The sequence below is a fragment of the Amblyraja radiata genome, chromosome 34 (genome assembly GCF_010909765.2).
Source record: "Amblyraja radiata isolate CabotCenter1 chromosome 34, sAmbRad1.1.pri, whole genome shotgun sequence".
Classification (NCBI taxonomy): Eukaryota; Metazoa; Chordata; class Chondrichthyes; order Rajiformes; family Rajidae; genus Amblyraja; species Amblyraja radiata.
Window position 1 is genome coordinate 17,361,290 of NC_045989.1, and position 24,458 is coordinate 17,385,747.

General features: G+C 40.5%; 1 protein-coding gene across 2 annotated transcripts in view; it reads left to right on the forward strand.

Moving 5' to 3' along the window:
* Nucleotides 1-1,580: 1,580 nt before the first annotated feature.
* rnf111 (ring finger protein 111) overlaps nt 1,581-24,458 on the forward strand; it is a 67,094-nt gene continuing 44,216 nt past the window's right edge. For both annotated transcript variants that reach the window (XM_033050686.1, XM_033050687.1), the window contains exons 1-2: nt 1,581-1,990; nt 20,259-21,154. In XM_033050686.1, coding sequence (XP_032906577.1) covers nt 20,341-21,154 — 814 coding nt within the window. In that variant the 5' untranslated portion in view covers nt 1,581-1,990; nt 20,259-20,340. The remainder of the gene's footprint in view (nt 1,991-20,258; nt 21,155-24,458) is intronic.

The following is a 24,458-nucleotide window of genomic DNA, read 5'->3' on the forward strand; positions in this document are numbered from 1 at the left end:
CCTGCGCGCGCGCAGCCCGCCAACCCCTCACCCGCCGCGAGCGCAGCCCGACACTCCCCTCCCCCGCACCACGTGACCTCGCCCCCGCTTCACAGCTTGCGCGCGCGCGGCCCGCCAACCCCCACCCCCCCCGCGAGCGCAGCCCGCCAACCCCTCCCCCGCGCCACGTGACCCCGCCTCTCTCGCGCGCGCGTGCAGCCCGGCACCCCCCTCCGCGCCGCGTGACCCCGCCCTCAACCCCGCGCGCGTTCCGTCAGGCGCCCGGATGTAGTCAGCTGCTGCTGCTGCCGCAAAGGAGGGGGCGAGAGAGTCGGGATAGAGAGTGGAAGCAAAGATCTTATAGCTCTGCTATAAGATCTTTTAGTGGAAGTGGATGGGGCCCGGCCTCCCTCAGGGAGGGAGGGGGAAGCATAGGTGGGGACCCGGCCTCGAGGATGGATTGTGTGGGACTGGCCTCTAGCGAGGACAGGGAGTTGATGAGGGCCCGCCCTCAAGGGGACAGGGAATGGTGGTGGGGACCACCAGCGGGGTTAGGGGAGGGGGGGTGGGGCGGCTTCCATTGAGGACAGGGAGTGGGACGGGCAGGGGGCAGAGGGGCCCGGCTTCTATCGGGGAGGAGGAGCGGGTAGGGTCCCAGTTCCCGCTGGGCATGTAGGGGTAGTGACAGCGAATGAAATCTGACAGGAAAAACGTCCTGATGGGCCACCACTTTAGGAAGCGCGACTTTAAGCCTTTCACTGATAAATGGAAGGCACGAATGCTTTTTTGGATTGAAAGATTTCATGGTCCTCACTCTCACTTCACAAAAACACTAAAGTCCTGGTGAAAATGGTTGTCCTAATTGCCCCCACGAATGTTTGCTGATGGGCTGGCTGTTTTCTGAGTGGGTATTAAATTTATAGGAAGGAACTGCATTTGCTAGTTAAATATACACCGAAGATACAAAATGCTGGAGTACCACAGCGGGACAGGTAGCATCTCTGGAGAGAAGTGATGTTTCGGGTCGAGACCCTTCTTCAGACTTCAGTCTTAAATTTGATCGATTAAAAGATGCAGCATGGAAACAGGCCCTTCAGCCCACCGAGACCACACCGACCATCGATCGTTCACAGTACGTTATCCCACTTTCGCATCCACTTCTTACACACTAGGAGCTATTTTGAAGATTATCCCATAAAAACCCGCACTTTGGGATGTGGGAAGAAGCTCACACGGTATTATAAGGGAGTGTGTAGGAAGTAGCTGCAGATGCTGGTTTAAACGGAAGATAGCCACAAAAAGCATTCAACTGTCCGACCCGCTGAGTTGCTCCAGCTTTTTGTGTCTATCTTCGGTAGGTAACAGGGAGAACGTGCAAACTCCACACAGACCGCACCAGAGGTCAGCATCGAACCCAGGTCTCTGGCGCTGAGAGATAGCAGCTCTATCAGCTGCACCGTCCAAATTCATTGATATACCACTGGTATTTTTTTGAGAAAGATAATGTAATTTTGAATTGCATCGAGCTGTAAAACTCCTGCATCTTCCCCCATCCTGAGAGCTTCCACCAGTGTCTGCAGCAGCCAAAGTCACTGCAACGCATGCGCTTCACCGTCCCCCCGCCCGTCTCACGGCTGAAAGCGGCTCTCAGTGAATGTTTTATCAGAGCCGACCGACACCGATCACTTTTGTTTCGGACATTAACCAAAATTTGGTGGGGGAAGAGGTCCGAGAGGTGGTTGCGAGAGGCGATCTGTTCATGTTTTGGCCCCAGCTAACAAAGCCGGTGACGTAAATGAGAGTGGCTGTGGCGAAGGCCGTCGCTGTCGTGAAGCCGGGGGAGTGCCGTGCGGTGTATTGTGCAAGACTCGCGCGAGCCTCCCCGGGCCGCGCTGCGATCGCCGTCGACTCGGCGCTGCTGTAAACAAGAGGCCAATTCTTCAAAGAAATATCTCAATAAACCTCTGTGTGGAGATAATGTGCGACTGGTAGCACTTGCGCCGAAGCTTCGGTAAGCTCCTTTTTGATGTCACTCGACATTTTTCTATTTTAATTCCACACAGTATTTTAACCGTCTTCCCGGCAGGTTAAAAAGTGAATCTAAAGTCCCGGCCTGGTCATCTCCCTTCGAGCTGCTGACGTTTGTAGGCTTGTAGTGTGTGACTCTCTTCTCGCCTCCCCCAAACCTCCGCATTATTTAGTCAATAGCACTTGTAAGGAGGGTGTGGGGGGTGGGGAGAAGTTTGAAAGCCTTCGATATTCTCTTGCAAGTCTTTACCACATTTTAACAGATGCGCAGTGAAAATTATTTTAAGTGTTTTAACTGTGGTTGCCAGGGAGTGATGTAGGATTCTCAATAGCAGTTGAACTATCTGTGTTGATTGATTGAATACTTTATAACGGGAAGTCTTGAATCTTATATAATGTCTTCCTATTTTCATATTCAATTGAGCAGTTATTAATTTATGTACAGGAAAGTCAACAGTACTTTAGATTTGATTCTGAAAGTGAGTGCATCAATGTAATCTGTCCGATGCTGATTTTAAGCCTTTATGATTTTTATGGTTTAAATTGTATTTTGTCATCTTTTGAAGGATAGTCAAAACTAGTTTAGATTTGGTTCTACAAGTGAGGCTTGAATTTAAACCTTTAATACATATTATTGTTTAAATTGTTTTCTATTAACTTTTTAAATTGATGTCACATGAAATGGTGTAAGATAAACTGTTGGGACTGAAGGCAGATAAATCCCCAGGGCCTGATGGTCTGCATCCTAGAGTACTCAAGGAGGTGGCCCTAGAAATCCTGGATGCATTGGTGATCATTTTCCAATGTTTTCTGTGGACTGGAGGGTAGCCAATGTAACTCCACTTTTTAAGATGGGAGCGAAAAAACGGGAAATTATAGACCAATTAGCCTTAAAGCCCTGTCCCACGGTACGAGTTCATTCCAAGAGCTCTCCCGAGTTAAAAAAAAAATCAAACTCGTGGTAAGCACGGAGAATGAACGTAGCAGGTACGTCGGAGCTCGGGGACGTCTCTTAGCGCTAACGGCAAGTACTCGGGAAGACTCGCTAACGGCAGGTAAGCACGGGAAGATTCATGAAGATTTTTCAACATGATGAAAAATGTCCATGAGAGCCCCGAGTACTGACGAGTGGCCATTACCGTAAATCTCAGAGTTCGAATCAGGGCAAACTCGGGAGAACTCTTGGAATGAACTCGCACCGTGTGACAGGGCTTTAACATCGGTAGTGGGGAAGATGCTTGAGTCGATTATTAAGGATGTTACAGCAGTGCATTTGGAAAGCAGTGACAGGATCAGTCAAAGTCAGCATGGATTTGTGAAGGGGAAATCATGCTTGACTAATCTTCTGGAATTTTTTGAGGATGTAACAAGTAGAATGGATAAGGGAGAGCCAGTGGATGTGGTGTATCTGGACTTTCAAAAAACCTTTGACAAGGTCCCACACAAGAGATTAATGTGCAAAATTAGAGCACATGTTATTGGGGGTATGGTATTGACATGGATAGAGAACTGGTTGGCAGACAGGAAGCAAAGAGTAGGAATTAACGGGTGCTTTTCAGAATGGCAGGCAGTGACTAGTGGGGTGCCGCAAGGCTCGGTGCTGGGCCCCCAGTTATTTACAATGTATATTAACGATTTAGACAAGGGAATTAAATGTAACATCTCCAAGTTTGTGGATGACACAAAGCTGGGTGGCAGTGTGAGCTGTGAGGAGGATGCTTTTTGGCTGCAGGGTGACTTGGATAGGTTGGGTAATTGGGCAGATGCAGTATAATATGGATAAATGTGAGGATATCCACTTTGGTGGCAAGAACAGGAAGGCAGATTATTAACTGAATGGTGTCAGATTAGGAAAAGGGGAGGTGCAATCAGACCTGGGTGTGTTTGTTCATCAGTCACTGAAAGTAAGAATGCAGGCACAGCAGACAGTGAAGATTTGATTTCAGGAGCAAGGAGGTCCAACTGCAGTTGTACAGGGCCCTGGTGAGACCACATCTGGAGTATTGTGTGCAATTTTGTTCTCCTAATTTGAGGAGGGACATTATTGTTTTTGAGGGAGTGCAGCACAGGTTCACCAGGATTCCCGGGATGGCGGGACTGGCATATGATGCAAGAATGGGTCGACTGAGCTTGTATTCTCTGGAATTTAGAAGGGTGAGAGGGGATCTAATAGAAACATATAAAATTCTTATAGGATTGGACAGGCTAGATGCAGGAAAAGTGTTCCCGATGTTGGGGGAGTCCTGAACCAGCGGTCAAAGGTTAAAAATAAGGGGTAGGCCATTTAGGACTGACATGATGAAAAACGTTTTCACCCAGAGGGTTGTGAATCTGTGGAATTCTCTGCCACAGAAGGCAGTGGAGGCTGATTCACTGGATGTTTTCAAGAGAGAGTTAGATTTAGCTCTTGGGGCTAAAGGAATCGGGGGGGTATGTGGAAAAAGCAGGAATGGGTTACTGATTTTAGATGATCAGCCATGATCATATTGAATGGCGGTGCTGGCTCAAAGGGCCGAATGGCCTATTCCTGTACCTATTTTTCCATGTTCTATGTTTTTAATAAGACAGTTAAATAAAGGGGGGGGGGGGGAAAGCTTATAAAATAATTGTCAAAATTTAACTTTCCAAACCCAATGATTCTGTCATCGCAAAAACCCAAAGGAAATACTTAATGTTAAATTATTATAAAACTAGATTTTTGTGCACCTTTATCTTTTCAGGTGAAAATAAGATTATCATTAATTATGAATTAATTTCACCTCTGCAAGATTGAATATTGTTTGAGGTAATAGAATTTTACACATTTTTTTCTAAATAGGGCCATCATTATGGGGGATAAAACAGTCATTAACCATTTTGTTCCCTGGATGGGCTGTCAGTTTAGAATTTTATCTTTTGGATAAGAGGGAGAGATGTCAAATTGCTAATAAATCAGGACTTGGCTCACTGTTCATATAGGCATACATTTAATCAGGCTGTGTTGGTGATATAAACTTCAGTTTTTGTAGCTCAAATGTTCTCACTGAACATGACATCTCATTGCACGAGATGAAATGTCTGTGTCTTTTGGATCGACTTGTATTTTAAGATTGTTGCAGAAAGGCCAGTTATCTTTTTGACAAAAAGTTCTGTTTGATTTAACCTAATAATTGTATGAAATAGAACTTATTCTGTTTCATATGCCATACCATAAATATTCATACACTAGAATTCCATTTATTTTTTGTTATTTGCAGAGTAAACAAGCTCTGAAATAGTACTCTGAAATCTGTACTCCGCCTGACCAACAATACAGATTTATTTCTTATTTAACAATGCTGAACATTATGATCCATTTAAGAAAAAGCAAAAGATACTGAACTGGCATGATGTAAAAACATTTTACAGAGTTAATACTTTTACCTATAATATTTAATTAGACTGTTTTGGAGAATAGATGTGTGGGTTTACAACATTTCTTGCTTATTGATTTACAGTAGTTGCGTGTCATATTTCCAATATTCAGCATCGCCAAAATCAGACCCTCTCTCACACCTCCCGCTGCTGAAAGACTCATCCATGCCTTCATCTCCTCCCGACTGGACTATTGCAACTCACTTCTCCTTGGCATCAGCTCCACCTACATCAACCGACTCCAACTGGTCCAGAACGCAGCCGCCCGACTCATCACCCATACCAAATCCTGGCATCACATCACTCCAGTCCTCAAACAACTTCACTGGCTTCCCATCTCCCACCGGATCACCTACAAAATCCTGGTCCTCACCTACAAAGCCCTCCACCATCTGCCCCCCCCCCCCCCCCCCCCCATATCTCACTGACCTCCCCTCCCCTCCCACCCCTCACGGTCCCTCAGATCCATATCAGCCGGTCTCCTCTCCATCCACAAGTCCAACCTCCACAGTTTTGGGGACAGAGCCTTCTCCAGGGCTGCTCCCAAGCTCTGGAACTCCCTCCCCCAACTGATCTGCAATTCCGTGTCCCTCAACATCTTCCAGTCCCGCCTCAAGATTCATCTCTTCACCTCTGCCTATCCATAGCCCCACGTCCCCCTCCCTTTTCATCTGTGCTTGAATTGCCTCATATTGTGTTTTGAATTGAATTCTGTCTTTAATTTGTGTACTAGTCATGTCTCTACTATTTATTTCATTCCGCTTACATGTTTTTCCTCTAATTGCTAAATATTTGTAAGGTGCCCTTGAGACTCTTGAAAGGTGCCCATAAATAAAATGTATTATTATTATTATATTCAGCTTTCTTCAGAAATAAGAATATGTTGGTCTTAGTAAGTCACAGTTGATTTAAGTATACGGCTAAATGTTTGTCTTGGGTACTGACCTGGCACATCCATTATTGCTTTGCTTCCATTCGCACGAAGAAGAAGACTTCATTACTGTATGGGGTTTGAATTTGTGTTAGGAAAAAAACATATTTACTTAAATAGTGTAGCAAAGCATGCAGAGTGGCAAGGCATAGGACGACAGTGACCTATTTCTCCTGATATCAAACTTCCTTTACTTCACTGCATCTTATTACTGAAATGCAATAATCAATTATTGGGTCGGACAAAATTATGAATTTTTGGTTAATTAATGTCAGTTAATGTAGAGATGTAGTTTATTTCTGTAACTCTTTATGATATTAGGGATTTTTGCTCAAATATAATACATTTGGTTGCTTGAAATTTTCTCTTAAGATTATCATAAAGATAATGAGTTGCTGCAAGTCCGTCTGGAACTCGCTTAAGCTTGAATGCATCCTGTTCGTACACATTCAGACTGAATAATAAAAATAAATGCAATAATAAAGAAAAATTGTGACTGAATTGGTTATTCAAAATTGAAAAGACATGATATTAAATGTGATTAACTTTTTGGTGAGAATTTTGCTTCAAGTAAAATGTATTAAGCATAATAGTACAATGCATACATCATTATAAATTGATTTTATGAAAGAAAAAGGATGAAAGAATACATTTACCACATATGTGTAGAAAAGAACTGCAGATGCTGGTTTAAATTGAAGGTAGACACAAAATGCTGGAGTAACGCAGCAGGACAGGCAGCATCTCTGGAGAGAAGGAATGTGTGACGTTTTGGGTCAAGACCCTTCCTCAGACTGGCCATTTACCACATTTTTGGGACATTAGTTCCACACATTGAGATTTTATTAACGACCAAATATGTGGAAGTAATATATATCAGTAATAAACATATGCTAAATAATCAATTTGATTGGTGGGGTGTCAGCAGAAAACAACATGTATCTGAAGGATAATTAAAGATGTTTTTGTGGAAATTGAATTTTGCCCATTTTTGGGCACAGAATCGATATAACGTTTGCCATCATGTCTAACAGGCATCCAGTTTGGGGTATTTTCACTGGTAGTAATTGGTTTATTTGCTATATAAAGTATTAACACCTGATGTTCTTTCAGCAATAACAGCAGCAGAAAGATGCTTTTGCATTTGAATGCTGCTCATGGGGAAAAAGTCCATCAGCACCGTTAGAGGGACCTTTCTTCACCAACCATTCAGGGGGTCATGGAGATAAGAAACTGCGATGGGCAGAAGTTTGAAAGCAATTTGATGGAGAATCCTGTGAGCTACTAAATGTCTTAAATGAGCCAATTGCCACATCTGGCCTAGACAGTATAAGGCCACTCTATTCCATTCATTGGGCCTGATTACTGAATGGTGATGGGCAGTAGAGGGGGGGGGGGTAAGCAATGATCTCCAGCTAAAGGCCCCCCAACCCTTCCCACTGTTCTCCCCCCCCCCCAACCCCTTACTACCTCCAACTTGTGCCAGACTTGTCATGCAATGGTTGGTCCCGAATCAACATGGTTAGTGTCAATGCTCGGGGTTACCATATAACCAACACCAAGTTCCCTCACTACCCCCAATTCCAAGTCTTTTGAAAATATAAAATGTTGTTCAAGCTTTAACTTTGATCATGCAAGCTTCAGTACTTTCAATGTGATGTACTCCTTGTTAAACTGTGAATTAATAACAAAGGTCACCGGTCTGATCATACTGTCGATAAGTAAGTGATTGATCATGTCTTCACATGCACAATGTGCAACAAGAAGATGACACAGATGTTCAGGTGAAGCAGGAAAGGAAGAGTCTAATTTCCTAAACGGGCATGTGTTTCAGTGTTTTTTATGCATGCATAAAATGGGTCCAATCTCCAGCAAATGGAGATTTCAAACACTTATTTCAAACACTTTTATTAGAAGCCTTGGAAATTTTAAACTTAATGTCGTAATCCATTGGTTGCTTGACTCGTATTTTTATTTAAAAGATTCATTATAAGAAAAATATTCTGGCAAATTGATTTGTACCAAGATGATTCAAGCCCAACAGAGAGACTTGATTGGCAATTTTCTATCTGCTCTGTTATCAATTATTTCCATTACCTTGTAGAAGTATTAAATCAAAGTATTGACAACTTTTTTTCCAAATTTTCATTTCCTTCACTTCATTATGTGGAGTTATGAAGGTCGTATGAATATCTATAATCTTGAATACGTCATACTTGTTCTTCAGATCCTAGCTAAAGATGGGAATTCTGAGCCATATCCACAGGCTACTATTGTGAATGTGATTTGTACAATGAGACTGTTTAATATATAGTTATAATTTCCCATTTGAGGCACACCCCACAAATTGCCACATGCTTAAGCCAAGGCCTCCTGTTATCAATAGTATCTTGTAGCTTTAGATCTTGTTGTAGCTTTAGATCTTGTTACAGCTTTGTTTATTCCAACATTTCTATTGATGTTTTTTTTTAAATTGCGCATAATTTATGAAATGCGGAGCTGCTAATTTGAATTTTGCTTGTTTCAATATATTGGAAGCAATCTCAGAATAAAGTTTCCAATTCAGAAATGAATTTAGTGTTCCAGAATAAATAACAAAAACAGGAACAATGATGTGTAATCAATTTATACAAATAAAATCTTGCTGTTTATGGGTATAAAAACGTGGCTGAATAAGGGTATCAATCTGCTCGACACTTCCATTGTAGAAAATATAACCATACAAAGTTGTACAGTTTAATAGTAAATGCAAGTCAAAGGAAGCAAAATATAGCCACCTCTTGCATATGACTTGTCAAAATATGAACGAAATCATAATTTCTCAAGACTAATAATTTTTACCACTAATTCCTTCCCTCTTGTGTTTGTCTTTCATTTCTGCTCTTTTAAATGCAATCACGCGTTCCTTCTTCCTCCCCCCCCCCCCCCCCCCCCCCCCCCACTGCACCCTCCCCACTTTCTTGTTCTTTTCATCACTTATAGAAATGGAAAAGTGTTTCTTTTTGACCAGCTATATATCCTTTCATGAACCCATTATTTATATTGTTGACACATCAGATACAGGTAAAATACAGAATCGTTATGGGAACGTTTTAAAACTCTATAAAATTGAAAATACTTATTCTAGGGTGATATATTTTGACAGACCTGCCATACAGATAGCTTTGATTTAAATAAATTGTACAAGAGAAGTTACTGAATAAAGTGCTTAAAGCCAATTGGATAAATGGTCCTTACGGCTAAGAATTATCATGTGCTGCATAATATTTATACTGAAATGGATATGACTATCCTTTTTAATACTCGTGAATTAAGAAAATAAATAGATCACGTGGCCCTTCAGGCATGCATTGTCATTCATTTGATTTTAATCTAACCTCAACCCCACGTTCCCACCAACCCTGGGAACGTTTCACCCACACTTACTTAACAAGAACTTTCTTTTATTCGCCTTAAAAAAAATCAGACAGCTTCCACCACTCTTTCAAGATTGATTAATTCTCAGCATGAAAAAACATACCGTATCTGTCTTGACTGGATGACTTCCTACTTTTAAGTGGAGACTCCCTTGTCTTAGATTCCCCCAAAATAAACCTATTATTTACATCACCTCTCTCTTCTCAAGTCTGACAGCATAACCTGTCCTTCATTAGAATTATTGTCCTTAGGTGTTCAAGTTACTGTAGTGTAACAATTTTCAATTGTTACACTTACGGTAACTTGAACACCTAAGGACAATTACGGTAACTTGAATACTTAAGGACAAGGAAAATTGTTACATTACTTAGGAAAATGTTCTTGTTTTCACATTTTCTCTTTCTTGATATTTGTAAACCGCGTCAGAAGAGGTTTGGTTTAGTGATACTGCACGGAAACAAGCCCTTCAGCCCACCGAGTCCATGGTAGCGATCCCTGTACACCAAGACTATCTATCCTTCACACTAGGGACAATTTAGATTTTTTTTTTAACCAAAGCCAATTAACCTATAGATGTATGTCATTTGGAATGTGGGCAGAAACCGGCGCACCTGGAGAAAACCCACACGGTCACGGGGAGGGAAGGACAAGCTCCTTCTACGGATGGAGTTAGTATGTTCTCCCTGTGACTGCGTGGTATTGCTTATTTGTATTGTGGCTAATATGTACATAAACTTTTTATACCAATGGATCCAGTTTTTAAAATGTTATGCATCAATATTTTGGTTGTTTTGCACTTTTTCTTCTTGTTTTGGTAGTGCAATTATTAAGATATTGGATGAACATCCAGAGGCTGAGGTCTCTGTTCCAGATGCTGAGGAATTTAAATTCAAGTTTAGTGAAATTTGGAATTCATAAAGGATTAGCTTTGTCATATACAAAAATATACATAAATAACATTGGTTTCATTAAACTTCAGACGTGCCCAGTCTGGTCTGTATGTGATAGCCCACAGCAATATGCTTGACTCCAACCCTTGTATCATTTGGACTTGACACTGCAAAGTGTGTATTTCTACTCTGGGTAAAGCTGATTTCTTGATTTACAAAGTTTTAATTTTGTAATGTTCTGACCTGTGCTTGGGGAGGGGGGGGGGGGGGAGTTTATCAAAATTAATTAACATGGAAGTAAAAGCCTGCTTACAAAAACGTACAGAACTTTTATAGTAGAGAATTTTGCAGCCTGCTTAACAATTTAAAATTGCCACCTTGGCTCATTTCAACTTGCCTTTGTTTCAGAAAGGGGTGCCACGCAAGTGACATGGCCATTAATCAGATAGGAAAGAAAAATGTTATGTTAAAGAAGAAATATGTTCTAAACTTATTTTGTAAATGTGATAAGGCCCTCCTTAAATCTCAGAGTATGTTGAATAAAACCTTGATAGGCTGCTGAATTTCTTATAAAACAAAATTTTAATGTGTTGTATTGTGGTCCTTGCAAAATGAATGGCAAGTTTGATATGTATGAATTTAATTTAAATTTAATGTTATTAACATAATTGAACAATTAACTGGTTTAGAAAATTGCTAGTAGATTTCACACTCAGCTAATAAAGCAGAATACTGATTGGTTTCACATCTCAGCCAAATGTTGACTTTTCTAGCAGTTGCATTTCCCAAATTCTCGAGTGATGTTCTTAATCCTCACACCATTCTGAATTTGAGTTGAAAATACAACCATTAGACAAAATTCGTAAAACAAGTTTGCAATGTGGAGGTTGGTTTAGAAAAAGCTCTGTCATGCTCCTATGATTTCTGTGTAATAAAAAGGAACTGCAGATGCTGGTTTATACCAAAGGCAGACAAAAAATGCTGGAGTCACTCATCAGGTTAGGCAGCATCTCTGGAGAAAATTGATAGGTGACATTTCAGATCGGGACCCTTCTTCAAATGGTTTCCTTTGCTACTTTTAATCCTTACCCATTTATACTTGTTCAAATATTTTACTCGAAAATAGCATTTATTCAAGCAGAATGAACACATGCATTGCTGTCAGTGACTTGCTTTTGACCTTTTTAAAACTCCTTAAAGTGGTTGGTTAAGCACGTTCAAAAATTTCCCTATTCTACTCATAGTCTTAAAATTATCAGCTGTGTTTCACCACCACCTACCCAACAAGTCGCCCAGTCATGGATATTTTTGTGTTCTAACTTGTTTTAGTACATGCTTTCACCCCATCTAAATGAGAATAGCAATGTGCTATTTGGTCTCTGGCCCAATTGCCTTCGCACTGTGCTAGTCAAGCAATTATTTGCTTTTTGATTCTAGAAAATGTAGACAAGTATTAGAATTCACACTACAAATGTGTTTTTCCAGTATTTACTGATTGTGTGTATCTGCAATCCCCACAATGACTGAGCGCGTTCTGTCAGTGGGGGCACACTGAAGAACTACACGTAAGTCACAACAACAGCCGCACTACCGGTGAGGAAGGGCTGGCTGGTGCAGACCAGCTGCATCGACACCTAGTTTTAAAGTGAAACTTTACAATGTGCTAGAGTGACATAGCCAACTGAATCAGTCTGAGGAAGGGTCCCGGTGTCACCTATCCGTGTTCTCCAGCGATCCTAACACTGCATCGTTAATTCTTTCATGACAGAGGGATGCGATCAGAAAGAGCGTTCACCACTCGCATTGCATTTGTGGCTGCTATGAGAATGTCTTTTTTTTTAAATTTTTTTTTTTTAAATTATTTTTATTAGAAGTACGGTAAATTACAATAACACACAACACATATATCTTAATACATTTTTTGTACCGCTTCATTTTTTTTTTAAGCTTTAAGAAAAAGATAGAAGTAAGGAAAGTAAAGAAGGTGCGCAAGAGTCGTGAAGTGCAAGAGAGTGTTGGGAAAAGAAAGCCCCTTAGAAAAGAAGTTAGAGAAGGAAGTAAAGTAAGAAAGTAGACCCTAGAAAAGAAAGAAAAAGAAAGTAAGGACAATCGCTCTATTATAACATTAAACTCCGCAGAAAGACTACCAACCAAGTCTGTTTTTGTTGTTTTACCTCCCATTGCCAGGTCCTGATACCATTTATTTATTTATTTATTTATTTTTAAAATTACTATTGCACCTCATGCTTGTAATAGGTCCAAAAACGTAGACCACGTCTTTTGGAATTGGTTTGCTTTACCTGCTAAGAGGAATCTCATCTCTTCCAGATGTAATGTTTCAAACATATTTGATGTCCACATTTTTATTGAGAATATCAACTGAGCACTCAATTTTGTCTGGATTATAGGGGTGGGCGAGCCATCAGTTGCCAGATTATCCGTGTTCAACCTTGCAGAAGTGAATGATGTCACTGGCTATCTTATTCTAGAGCTGAATTACTACACATGCTATTAGTATGCAACAGTGCCCTCCATAATGTTTGGGACATGTATTTACTTGCCTCTGTACTCCACAATTTAAGGTTTGTGATAGAAAAAAATCACATGTGGTTAAAGTGCACATTGTCAGATTTTATTAAAGGCCATTTTTATACATTTTGGTTTCACCATGTAGAAATTACAGCTGTGTTTATACATAGTCCCCCCCCATTTCAGGGCACCATACCTGCAAAGCCAGGACACATGGCTTCACAGGTATTTGTAATTGCTCAGGTGTGTTTAATTGCCTCCTTAATCTAGTTATAAGAGATCTCTCAGCACCGAGTCTCCTCCAGTCTTCCCAGCACCTTTGGAAACTTTTATTGCTGTTTATCAACATGAGGACCAAAGTTGTGCCAATGAAAGTCAAAGAAGCCATTATGAGACTGAGAAACACAAATAAAACTGTTAGAGACATCAGCCAAACAGGCTTACCAAAATCAACATTATTGGAAAGAAAGAGAGCACTGGTGAGCTTACTAATCACAAAGGGACTGGCAGGCCATGGAAGACCGCCACAGCTGATAACAGAAGAATTTTCTCTATATTAAAGAAAAAAACACCAGTGCGACATCAGAAACACTCTTCAGGAGTCAGGTGTGGATTTGTCAAAGATCACCAACCACGGAAGACTTCATGAACAGAAATACAGAGGCTACACTGCAAGATGCAAACCACTGGTTAGCTGCAAAAATAGGACTGCTGGGTTACAATTTGCCAAGAAGTACTTAAAAGAGCAACCACAGTTCTGTAAAAAGGTCTTGTGGACAGATGAGACGAAGATTAACTTGTATCAGAGTGATGGCAAGAGCAAATTATGGAGGAGAGAAGGAACTGCCAAGATCCAAAGCATACCACCTCATCTGTGAAACATGGTGGTGGGGGTGTTATGGCCTGGGCATGTATGGCTGCTGGGCATGTATGGCTCACTTATCATCATTGATGATACAACTGCTGATGGTAGTAGCATAATTAATTCTGAAGTGTTTACACCAGTGTTTCTCAACCTTTTTACCCTTGCGGAACCCTTGAAACAACTGTCATGTTTCGGGGAACCCCTACGTGAAAATTATTATATATCTTTATTAATCTCTCTTTCATAAACTTAACGTTCAAGAGGCAAACATAATATATTTTAAAATAACTGAAACCAAACTGCTTGTTCAAAACTGAAGCAAATAAAGGCAAACAGAACTAACTGGGGGAGGGGGGGAAGAGAGAGAGTAAAAACAACACACAAACTTTTCATGAATTGACAAAACATAGATAAATAAACTTTTGATAAACTAAAAAAATCAACATAAACATAATTTTTTCAAATTCATATAACATCCCTAAATGATGGGTAAAAATGACTAAATAACGTGGGTGAATGAGGGACTGTATGTGTACGCCAGCGAGCACAGACAGGACATATGGAGACCGTGCGTGCGTTTGTACTCAAGTGAGTCACTTGATGATACACAAATCTGTCAAGTACAGCTCCTGTCCACTGACCACTAAAGGCCGTTTCGCACTGGTGCCGTAGAGACGTCGCTAAATATAAGGCGTATAGATGTTGCTAAATACCCAAGAATATTCCAAGAATATGCCATATGTGTATAATAAAATTACGAATATGAAATTAAACACAAAAATGACTCAAAAATGTATTTAAATATGATTATCACTATTTCTCTCGGAACCCCTAGCGACCTCTAGCGAATGCTAGCGTTCCGGGGAACCCCAGTTGAGAAACGCTGGTATAGACACATCCTATCTGCTCAAGTTCACACAAATGCCGCAAAACTCATTGGCCGGCGGTTCATTCTACAGCAAGACAATGATCCCAAACTTACTGCTAAAGCAACAAAGGAGTTTTTCAAAGCAAAAAAAATGGTCAATTCTTGAGTGGCCAAGTTAATGACCCGATCTGAACCCAATTGAGTAAGTCTTTTATATGCTGAAGAGAAAACTGAAGGGGACAAGCCCCCAAAACTGTACACTGACAATGACAATTAAAATTGAATCTGAATCTGAAAACAAGCATAAGCTAAAGATGGCTGCAATACAGGCCTGGCAGAGCATCACCAGAGAAGACACCCAGCATCTGGTGATGTCCATGAATTGCAGACTTCAAGCAGTCCTTGCATGTAAAGGATATGCAACAAAATACTAAACATGACTACTTTCATTTACATGACATTGCTGTGTCTCAAACATTATGGTGCCCTGAAATGGGGGGACTATGTATAAACACTGCTGTCATTTCTACATGGTGAAACCAAAATGTATAAAAATGACCTTTACTAAAATCTGACAATGTGCACTTTAACCACGTGATTTTTTCTATTACAAATCTCAAATTGTGGAGTACAGAGGTAAATCCCACCTTGGCAGATGTGGAATTTAATTTCTGGTAATTAAAGTATAAACAAGTTTCTGTAATGGTTTACAGAAAACCTACTGGAAGAAACCAATGGGTCAAACAACATCAGTTGGCAGAATGGAATTGATCTGCTGCAGAATGGCGACCCGAAACATCAACAGTTCTCTTCCCCTCCAGCTGCTGCTCAACCCACTGACTTCCTCTAGCTGTTAGATTTTTTGTTCCATCTGCAGTTAGTTTCTTGTGTCTCTATAATGGTAATTATGAAATGCTTGTTTTGGGCTATCTGCGACCCCCTGACCCACTAAAGTAGTTGACACTTCACTGCCTCCTCAGCTGCCAAGGCAATTATAAAGGTGTGTGTTTTTGGTGTTATCTACATCCTGTGAGATCTAAATTTTTAATTGTTGAGCTTTATATTTGGCTATCAGTTCATTTCGGAACAAATCCTTTGCTTTCCCATGTGATGTTAAAGTTATGCTACTGAATGTTGGGTAGACTGCAGGTTGCCCAGAGGTATTGGTGCTTTCATGTTGGGGAAGTGAGTATGAAATCAGCCACTAGAACCATTTATTGATCGGTACTTGGTCACTACTGTTGAATGGTGAAATGGTGCACAAGTAGAGGCTTGAGTTCTGTGAAATAAGCTTCTACGGCATTGTTTAAATTCAAAATTATTAGTTTCAGTGATACTGGGAAAATAAATATTGACCAGGATATCAGGATTACTCTTTTTAACAAGAGATTGTTTACTTTCGTATAACTAATAAGGTCTCAGACTGAAGAAGGGTTTCGGCCCGAAACGTTACCCATTTCCTTCGCTCCATAGATGCTGCTGCACCCGCTGAGTTTCTCCAGCATTTTTGTGTACCTTCGATTTTCCAGCATCTGCAGTTCCTTCTTGAAAACTATAAATATAAGTTGGCTGAACAGCTTGCAAGTGTACATTCACATATAGTTTACCACTATATGCACAGCAGGTTAATGAAGAATGTTAGAACCTACAGATTTATTTGTGCGACTGGCTTTGTATTTATTTTGCTCTTTTTCTATTGTCTACTGCAGAAACCTCCACCAATTAGCTGGTGACAGTTCCAAATGGGGATTTTTTTTTTGTGTTTAGTTTTGCATAGGGAGTCAGATATTGAGAACTGAAGGATACAGAAAAAACACTCCACAGCGTTATCTAAGTTTTAAAGCTATAGCTCTTTCAAATTAGAATGATTTCCAATTTACTTAAATAAAAAAATAAAAATTCTACAATACAAGTTGAATCACATGAAAGGAGTGTGAGATGGGGAAGTCAGAATCACCAGTTGGCGAAGATGCTGGTGTCATTTTATTATGCTTCACAATTTAAAGATGAAGGAATCCAAATTGGTTTGTTTGAGATGGCTGCTGTGGAAAGAACCATTTGTTCTTTCTGGAGCAACAAGTTCAAAAGAAAAGCATGTCTGACAGGATGCCTTGCATTCCATTCAATGTTCTCTCATTGAGTCAGATTTTCAATTCTCTCTCATTTACAGTTGAGAATTTTTTTTCTTCTGCTCCCATAATTAAAACTGTATTAATTCATGTAGATTATAACTTTACAGAAAATTCTAGAGCTTCCCAAATTTGTTCGTATATTGAGAAACAACTTGGTTTGAGTGCAGGATGCCTATTAGGAAACCTAATAGCCTACAGTACTTAAGAAGGAACTGCAGATGCTGGAAAATCGAAGGTAGACAAAAGTGCTGGAGAAACTCAGCGGGTGCAGCAGCATCTATGGAGCGAAGGAAATAGGCAACGTTTCGGGCCGAAACCCTTCTTCACACTTTTGTCTACCTAGCCTACAGTCCTAATGAGTGCAGTCTGGGATTATGTATTTAGCAGTTTAGAAGATGGTCTCATGTGCAGGAGAGAGTCACAAAGCCCTTCCTAGAAGTTTACATTAAATCCAAATGCACATATTTCAAGCCATCGGGTGTTTTAGTTTTGAGATAGAGCAGGGAAACAGGCCCTTTAGCCCACTGAGTTGGTGCTGACCAGTGATCACCCATACACAAATTCTATCCTGTACGCCAGGGGCAATTCACAGAAGCCAAATAACCTACAACCCTACACGTCTTTGGAATGTGGGAGGAAACCGTAGAAACCCATGCAGCCACAGGGAGCCACAAACTCCATACAGACAACACCCGTAGTCAGATCGAACCCAGGTCTCTGGTGCTGTAAGGCATCAACTCTACCACTGCGCTGCCCTGTAATGTTATGGGAGGCTAAAACCACAGTGCAAGATTTCAGATTTGTTGCTGAATATACATGAGTTGCATTGAAGCTTGTTCTTCACGTTAGTGTATAATCATGTGGTTAGCTGCAAGTTCCTTAAAATGATGTCCAAACTCTGCCATGTTCCAAGATCCCTTTTAGTTTAGCTGCTATGCACAACAAAGAGATTCTTTAATTTGACCTTCCATCTAATAGTGCAATCTTTCAGAGGCCCAAGGTTTTTGACCGCTCGGCACCTGTTGTATGTGATTTAATTCAGTCTTCTGTGAAAAAAATGAAAATCACCAGGCAACAATACTATACTTATGGTTTTTCTTATCTGGCCATTGAAACCTTGGGTTATACTGGCTATTTTGCTGATCAAGTTACTTGCCATTATTTTCTGTTGGATCACATAAGGTGTTCCTTAAAAGTCATAATAAACCCGATAGTAATTTTAAAACAATATTACTCATTGAGTAGATAAAATATGTACTTGACATAGCTGTAGTTAAGGAGAAATTAAATCATCAGAGCAAATGGAATAGAAGGACATTTAAAAAAGATCAGATGAAGTAGAGTTGGAGGAGGTTTATGATAAACTTCAGATGTCATTTTTAAATAAATCAGCATGTCAGTCATAATTCCTCATGCATCACTCAATCATAAGGTGGCATGGATTCAAGACCCTCTCCGGAAGTGGAAACGCAACACTTAGACAGACCGAGCAATTCAATGCTGAAGGAACATGGCACTTCTGGAGGTGACATCTTTTGGATGAGACATGAAACCAAAGCTCTGTCTCTTTCAAATACTAAATGTTCTATGGCGCTGTTTCAGAAGTGCAAAGGGGATTACCCCTGGTGTCTGGCCAACACACACATACCAATCAATGTTAGTAAAAAAATATTTTGTATCTTGGCACGAAAGCATTGATATTTGTGGGTACAATTGGTTGCCTCTTTTCTACATTACACGAGAGATGGCTTTTTCATTAATATGAACTTTGGAATGTCCTTAAATGGATTGTGAAAGTTGCTCTGTAACTGCAAGTTCCAACTTTAATATATAGAAATGTTTGCAGTTATTTTTTTTGGATGTAAGAAAATTGTCGGTTTGACTTACAATACGATACGATAGAAGTTTATTTATCCCAGGAGATAAATTGATCTGCCAACAGCCATAAAACACAAGATACGTGAAATGTGAAATTAAAGTGATGAGTGGAAAGAATTGGGGGGGGATGTGCAAAGATTTGGGGGGGGCGGGGGAGGCGGTCTGTACTGCATGTTGGTGGAACCAGTCTGTTGCCGAAGGTACTCCTCAGGTTGACCAGTGTGTCATGGAGGGGGTGAGCTGTATTGTCCAAGATGCTCCGCAGTTTGAGGAGCATCCTCCCCTCCAAAACCACCTCCCATGAATCCAACTCCAACCCCAGGACGGAGCCAGCCTTCCTGATGAGCTTGTTAATCCTGTTAGTGTCAGCGGCCTTCGCCCTGCTGCCCCAGCACACACAACAGCGAAAAAGATGGTACTGGCCACCACCGATTGGCAGAACATCTGCAGCATCTTACTGCAGACGTTCAAGGAGCGGACCTCTCAAAAATTACAGCCGGCTCTGTCCCTTCTTGTACAGGGACTCAGAGTTCCTGGACTAGTCCAGTTTACTGTCCAGGTACACTCCAAGGTATTTGAACTCCTTGGTAAACTGCACATCCACACCATTGATGGAGACAGGGTACAGGAGTGTTCCTTTCCTCCAAAAGTCCACCACTAACTCCTTAGTCTTGTCAGTTTTGAGCTGCAGGTCATTCAACCCACACCACATCTAAGTCGTTGACTACACCTCTGTATTCAGCTTCCCCCCCTCATTGATGCAGCCTACAATTGCAGAGTCATCCGTAAAACTCTGCAGGTGGCAGGAGACGGAGTTATATCTGAAGTCCGAGGTGTAGATGGTGAACAGGAAGAGGGAAAGGACCGTCCCCTTTGGGGCCCCTGTTTTGCTCACTACCACATCCGAGACACAGTTCTGTAGCCTGACATACATACTGTGGTCGTCCAGTCAGGTAGCTGGTGATTCAGGACACCAATGGAGCATCCACCCGCTTCTTCATCAATTTGCAGGCCGGATGGTGTTAAAAGCACTGGAGAAGTAAAAAAACATGACTCTCAGTGCTTCCCGGCTTATCCAGGTGAGCATACTAATTGGTAAATGTAACACCATCTTCAAGTGTAAATGGATCTCGGACTGCCACTCATGCTCCAATTTACTGAAGAAAAGAACTATTTTGCAATTTATGATAGTTATCACATACTGATTCCATCTCTGTAAATATTTTCATTACACCTTCTCCATTGCTTCTACATTTTTGGTACTCAGCAGATAATCTTCCAATTGCAGAAGTATCCCATTTTGTAAGATCATGACTAATATTTTTTCTCCTTTTTTCCCCCCCCTCAGAACTGAGTGCAAGAATAAGATCACCTTGTCCCTTAATGGACTTCCAGATGTAACTCCTCTAAATCTGACATTCAGCCTGGATATGAAGACTGAGATAACATCTGATGCACCCAAAAGACAGGAGTCATTAATGAACCCTGAGCCAATCCTGGCAACGAAGATTTTCAGGACAGACGTTGAAATGATTGCAAGTAAGGTTGTAAATGAGTTCTCTCACGTTTGTGATTCGGGAAAGTCGATCAAGGACATGAATGAGAACAGATTAGAACAGGAGAAAATGATTGTTGTCAGAAAAAAGCGCAAAAGCCAGCAGGCTGGTCCATCAGAAATTCAGAACTCTAATTTGAAAGATCACCCAGGTAACGTTGGTCTGAGGCCTCGTATGCAGTCGGAAGACCATGCAGATGATTCTTCTTTTAGTGAATGTGTTTCATCACCTTCTTCAAGTCTACATTTTGGAGATTCTGATACAGTGACTTCAGAAGAAGAGGAGGAGATTCCAGACAGACATTCCCAAGCGGTATTGAGTGGCACAAGTAGAACAGTTGATTCAAAAATGCACAAGTGGCCTAGGTCTGAACAGGAATCGATATCAGGGATGTTAATCAAGCGACCTTGTCTCCCACATAGCAGTCTGCGAAGGCCTCAACAGAGAAAAAAATTTAAGAAACCCAATATTTCTCAACGGACTCAAAAGCAAAAAGAACGGATTTTATTGCAGAGGAAGAAAAGGGAAGTTTTTGCTTGCAGGAAGTATGCCTTACTGTCAAGTTCTAGCAGTTCGGGCGATAATGACCTAAGCAGTGAATCCTCCTCCAGCTCTTCCACAGAAGGAGAAGAGGATTTATATATGTCGAGGAATGAAAGCCACCAAAATAATACAACAGTTGCCTCAGGTAAAACTTTGAGCCTTCAGAAATTGTGAAATAATGGGTATTAAGTTGCTTTTTCATTGTATCCTTCTAACTGTGCATCAATATATGTATTATTGGTATTTAAGCAATTATGGTAACTTGAATATTTCCCAATTGTTACTCCTTAGTTTTGGAATGTTGTCATATTGTGACACCATTGAATCCTGATTGATTTTGCATTTATACCATGGGCATAATTATAGTATGAGAAATTGATTAAAATGCAAATCCTGGGTCTGGCAGAAATTATACTATTGTAATACAAATAGATATTCAAATGATGAAACTTAGTTTAATTGCATTTGGCCCACAAAGAGGGCAAAGACTGCAGGCATAGGAGCACCATCTCATTAAAAATGTCCTTATATTTACATGGACTTGGAAATAAATTGTTTGCCTTCATTGTTACTGGATCAAAATTCTGTAATTCCCTGATCAAAAGCATTGTGAAATTATCTTTATCAAAAGGCAGTAGTAATTCTCTGTCATCTTGCCACCATCCTATCATAGTCAGTACATGTTAACATTACCAGAAAGATACTTAAACTATGATTGAAATAGTCAATAAAGATATTAGGTATCTTTCAGATTATTACTATACTATTCAATTTTGTTCTGTGATGACCTGCATGGTTCAATTCATTTTCATGGAGACGTTACCTGCCACTTAACCTTAGTTACAGTGCCCTGCATTATGTTTGGGACAAAGACCCATCATTTATTTATTTGCCTCTGTATTCCAGAATTTGAAATTTGTAATAGCAAAAATCACACGTGTTTAAATGTGGACATTGTCAGATTTTATTAAAGGGTATTTTTATACATTTTGGTTTCATCATGTAGAAATTACAGCTGTGTTTATACATAGTCCCCCCCATTTCAGGGCATCATAATGTTTGGGACACATGGCTTCACAGGTGTTTGTAATTGCTCTGGTGTGTTTAAATGCCTCCTTAATGCAGGTATCAGAGCGCTCGCAGCACCGAGTTTTTCCTCTAGTCTTTCCATCACCTTTGGAAACTTTTATTGCTGTTTATCAACATGAGGACCAACGTTGTGCCAATGAAAGTCAAATAAGCCATTATGAGACTGAGAAACACAAATAAAACTGTTAGAGACATCAGGCAAACCTTAGGCTTACCAAAATCAACTGTTTGGAACATTATTAAGAAAGAGCACTGGTGAGCTTACTAATCGCAAAGGGACTGGCAGGCGAAGGAAGACCTCCACAGCTGATGACAGATCTCTATAATAAATAAAAATTCCCAAACACCTGTCCGTCAGATCAGAAATGCTCTTCAGGTGTGGATTTGTCAATGACCACTGGCTGCAGAAGATTTCATGAACAAAAATACAGAGACTACACTGCAAGATGCAAACCACTGGTTAGCCGCAAAATTAGGATGGCCGGGTTACAGTTTGCCAAGAAGTACTTAAAAGGGCAACCACAGTTCAGGAAAAAGGTCTTGTGGACAGATGAGATGAAGATTAACATATATTAGATTGATGGCAAGAGCAAAGTATGGAGGAGATAAGGAACTGCCCAAGATCCAAAGCATACCATCTCATCTGTATAACAGATAGGGGTGTTATGGCATGGGCATGTATGGCTGCTGAAGGTATTGGCTCACTTACCTTCATTGATGATACAACTGCTGAAGGTAGTAGCATAATGAATTCTGATGTGTATAGACACATCCTATCTGCTCAAGTTCAAACAAATGCCTCAAAACTCATTGGCCGGTGGTTCATTCTACAGAAAGACAATGATCCAAAACATACTGCTAAAGCAACAAAGAGTTTTTCAAAGTTTAAAAAATAGTTAATTCTTGAGTGACCAAGTCAATCACCCATTCCGAACCCATTTGAGCATGCTTTTTATATGCTGAAGAGAAAACTGAAGGGGACTACCCCCCAAAATGAGCATAAGCTAAAGATGGCTGCAATATAGGCCTGGTTGAGCATCACCAGAGAAGACACCCAGCAACTGGTGATGTCCATGAATGGCAGACTTCAAGCAGTCATTGCATGCAAAGGATATGCAACAAAATACTAAACATGACTACTTTCATTTACATGACATTGCTGTATCCCAAACATTATGGTGCCCTGAAATGGGGGGACTATGTATATACACTGCTATAATTTCTACATGGTGAAACCAAAATGTATAAAAATAGCCTTTATTAAAATCTGGCAATGTGCACGTTAACCACATGTGATTTTTTTTTTTCTATTACAAATCTTAAATTGTGGAGTACAAAGAGGCAAATAAATAAATGATGGGTCTTTGTCCCAAACATTATGGAGGGCACGGTACATGTACATTAATGTGTGTTTCAGAGAATGTTCAGAATAAGTTGTTGCATACAGTAATGTACCCGTCAGAAACAAATTGGCATTGTTGAAATGCCCTTTCATCTATAAATAATTATTAACAAATATAATGTGTGCTTCCTCGGGTTGTTGTTTTTGATGGAAATGCAAAAGGAATGGGAGTATTATAAAGAATAGCCAATGTAAAATAGTGATCAAGGGTCTAAATATGTAGGCTAGTTCCAGACCTTGACCTAAATCTGCACAATTCATTTTTCTCCTTCAACTAATTCCCCATTTAACTGCCTCTTGCACACAACACATTTGTCAATATGTCAACTGTATAATGATGGTGCATGCAGATTTTTCCATATTTGTTTCTTAACATCGACTTGTTCAGGGAATTGCATTTGCCCACCATCATTATGGCTGATATTAAGCAACAGCGTGCACATTAAGATCAGATCTGATTCTGTTTGTTTCTCTGTGCCGCACCAAACACTGGAGTTGTTAATTGTGCACAGTGTACATTTATATCAAGTTTTCATTGGTGATTTGTCATGGTTAAAAGTATTTTCCAATGTTAAATAAAAAATGAAAGAAAATAACTCCCCTGCTCAATCCATTTTATTATTATTCATGGACAGCAAATAGACAATAGGTGCAGGAGTACCCCATTTGGCCCTTCGAGCCAGCACTGCCATTCAACGTGATCATGGCTGATCATCCCCAATCAGTACCCCGTTCCTGCCTTCTCCCCATATCCCCTGACTCTGCTATCTTTAACAGCCCTATCTGGCTCTCTCTTGAATGTATCCAGAGAACCGGCCTCCACCGCCCTCTGAGGCAGAGAATTCCACACTTGCAACTCTCTGTGTGAAAAAGTGTTTCCTCGTCTCTGTTCTAAATGGCTTACCTCTTATTCTCAAACTGTGGCCCCTGGTTCTGGACTCCCCCAACATCGGGAACA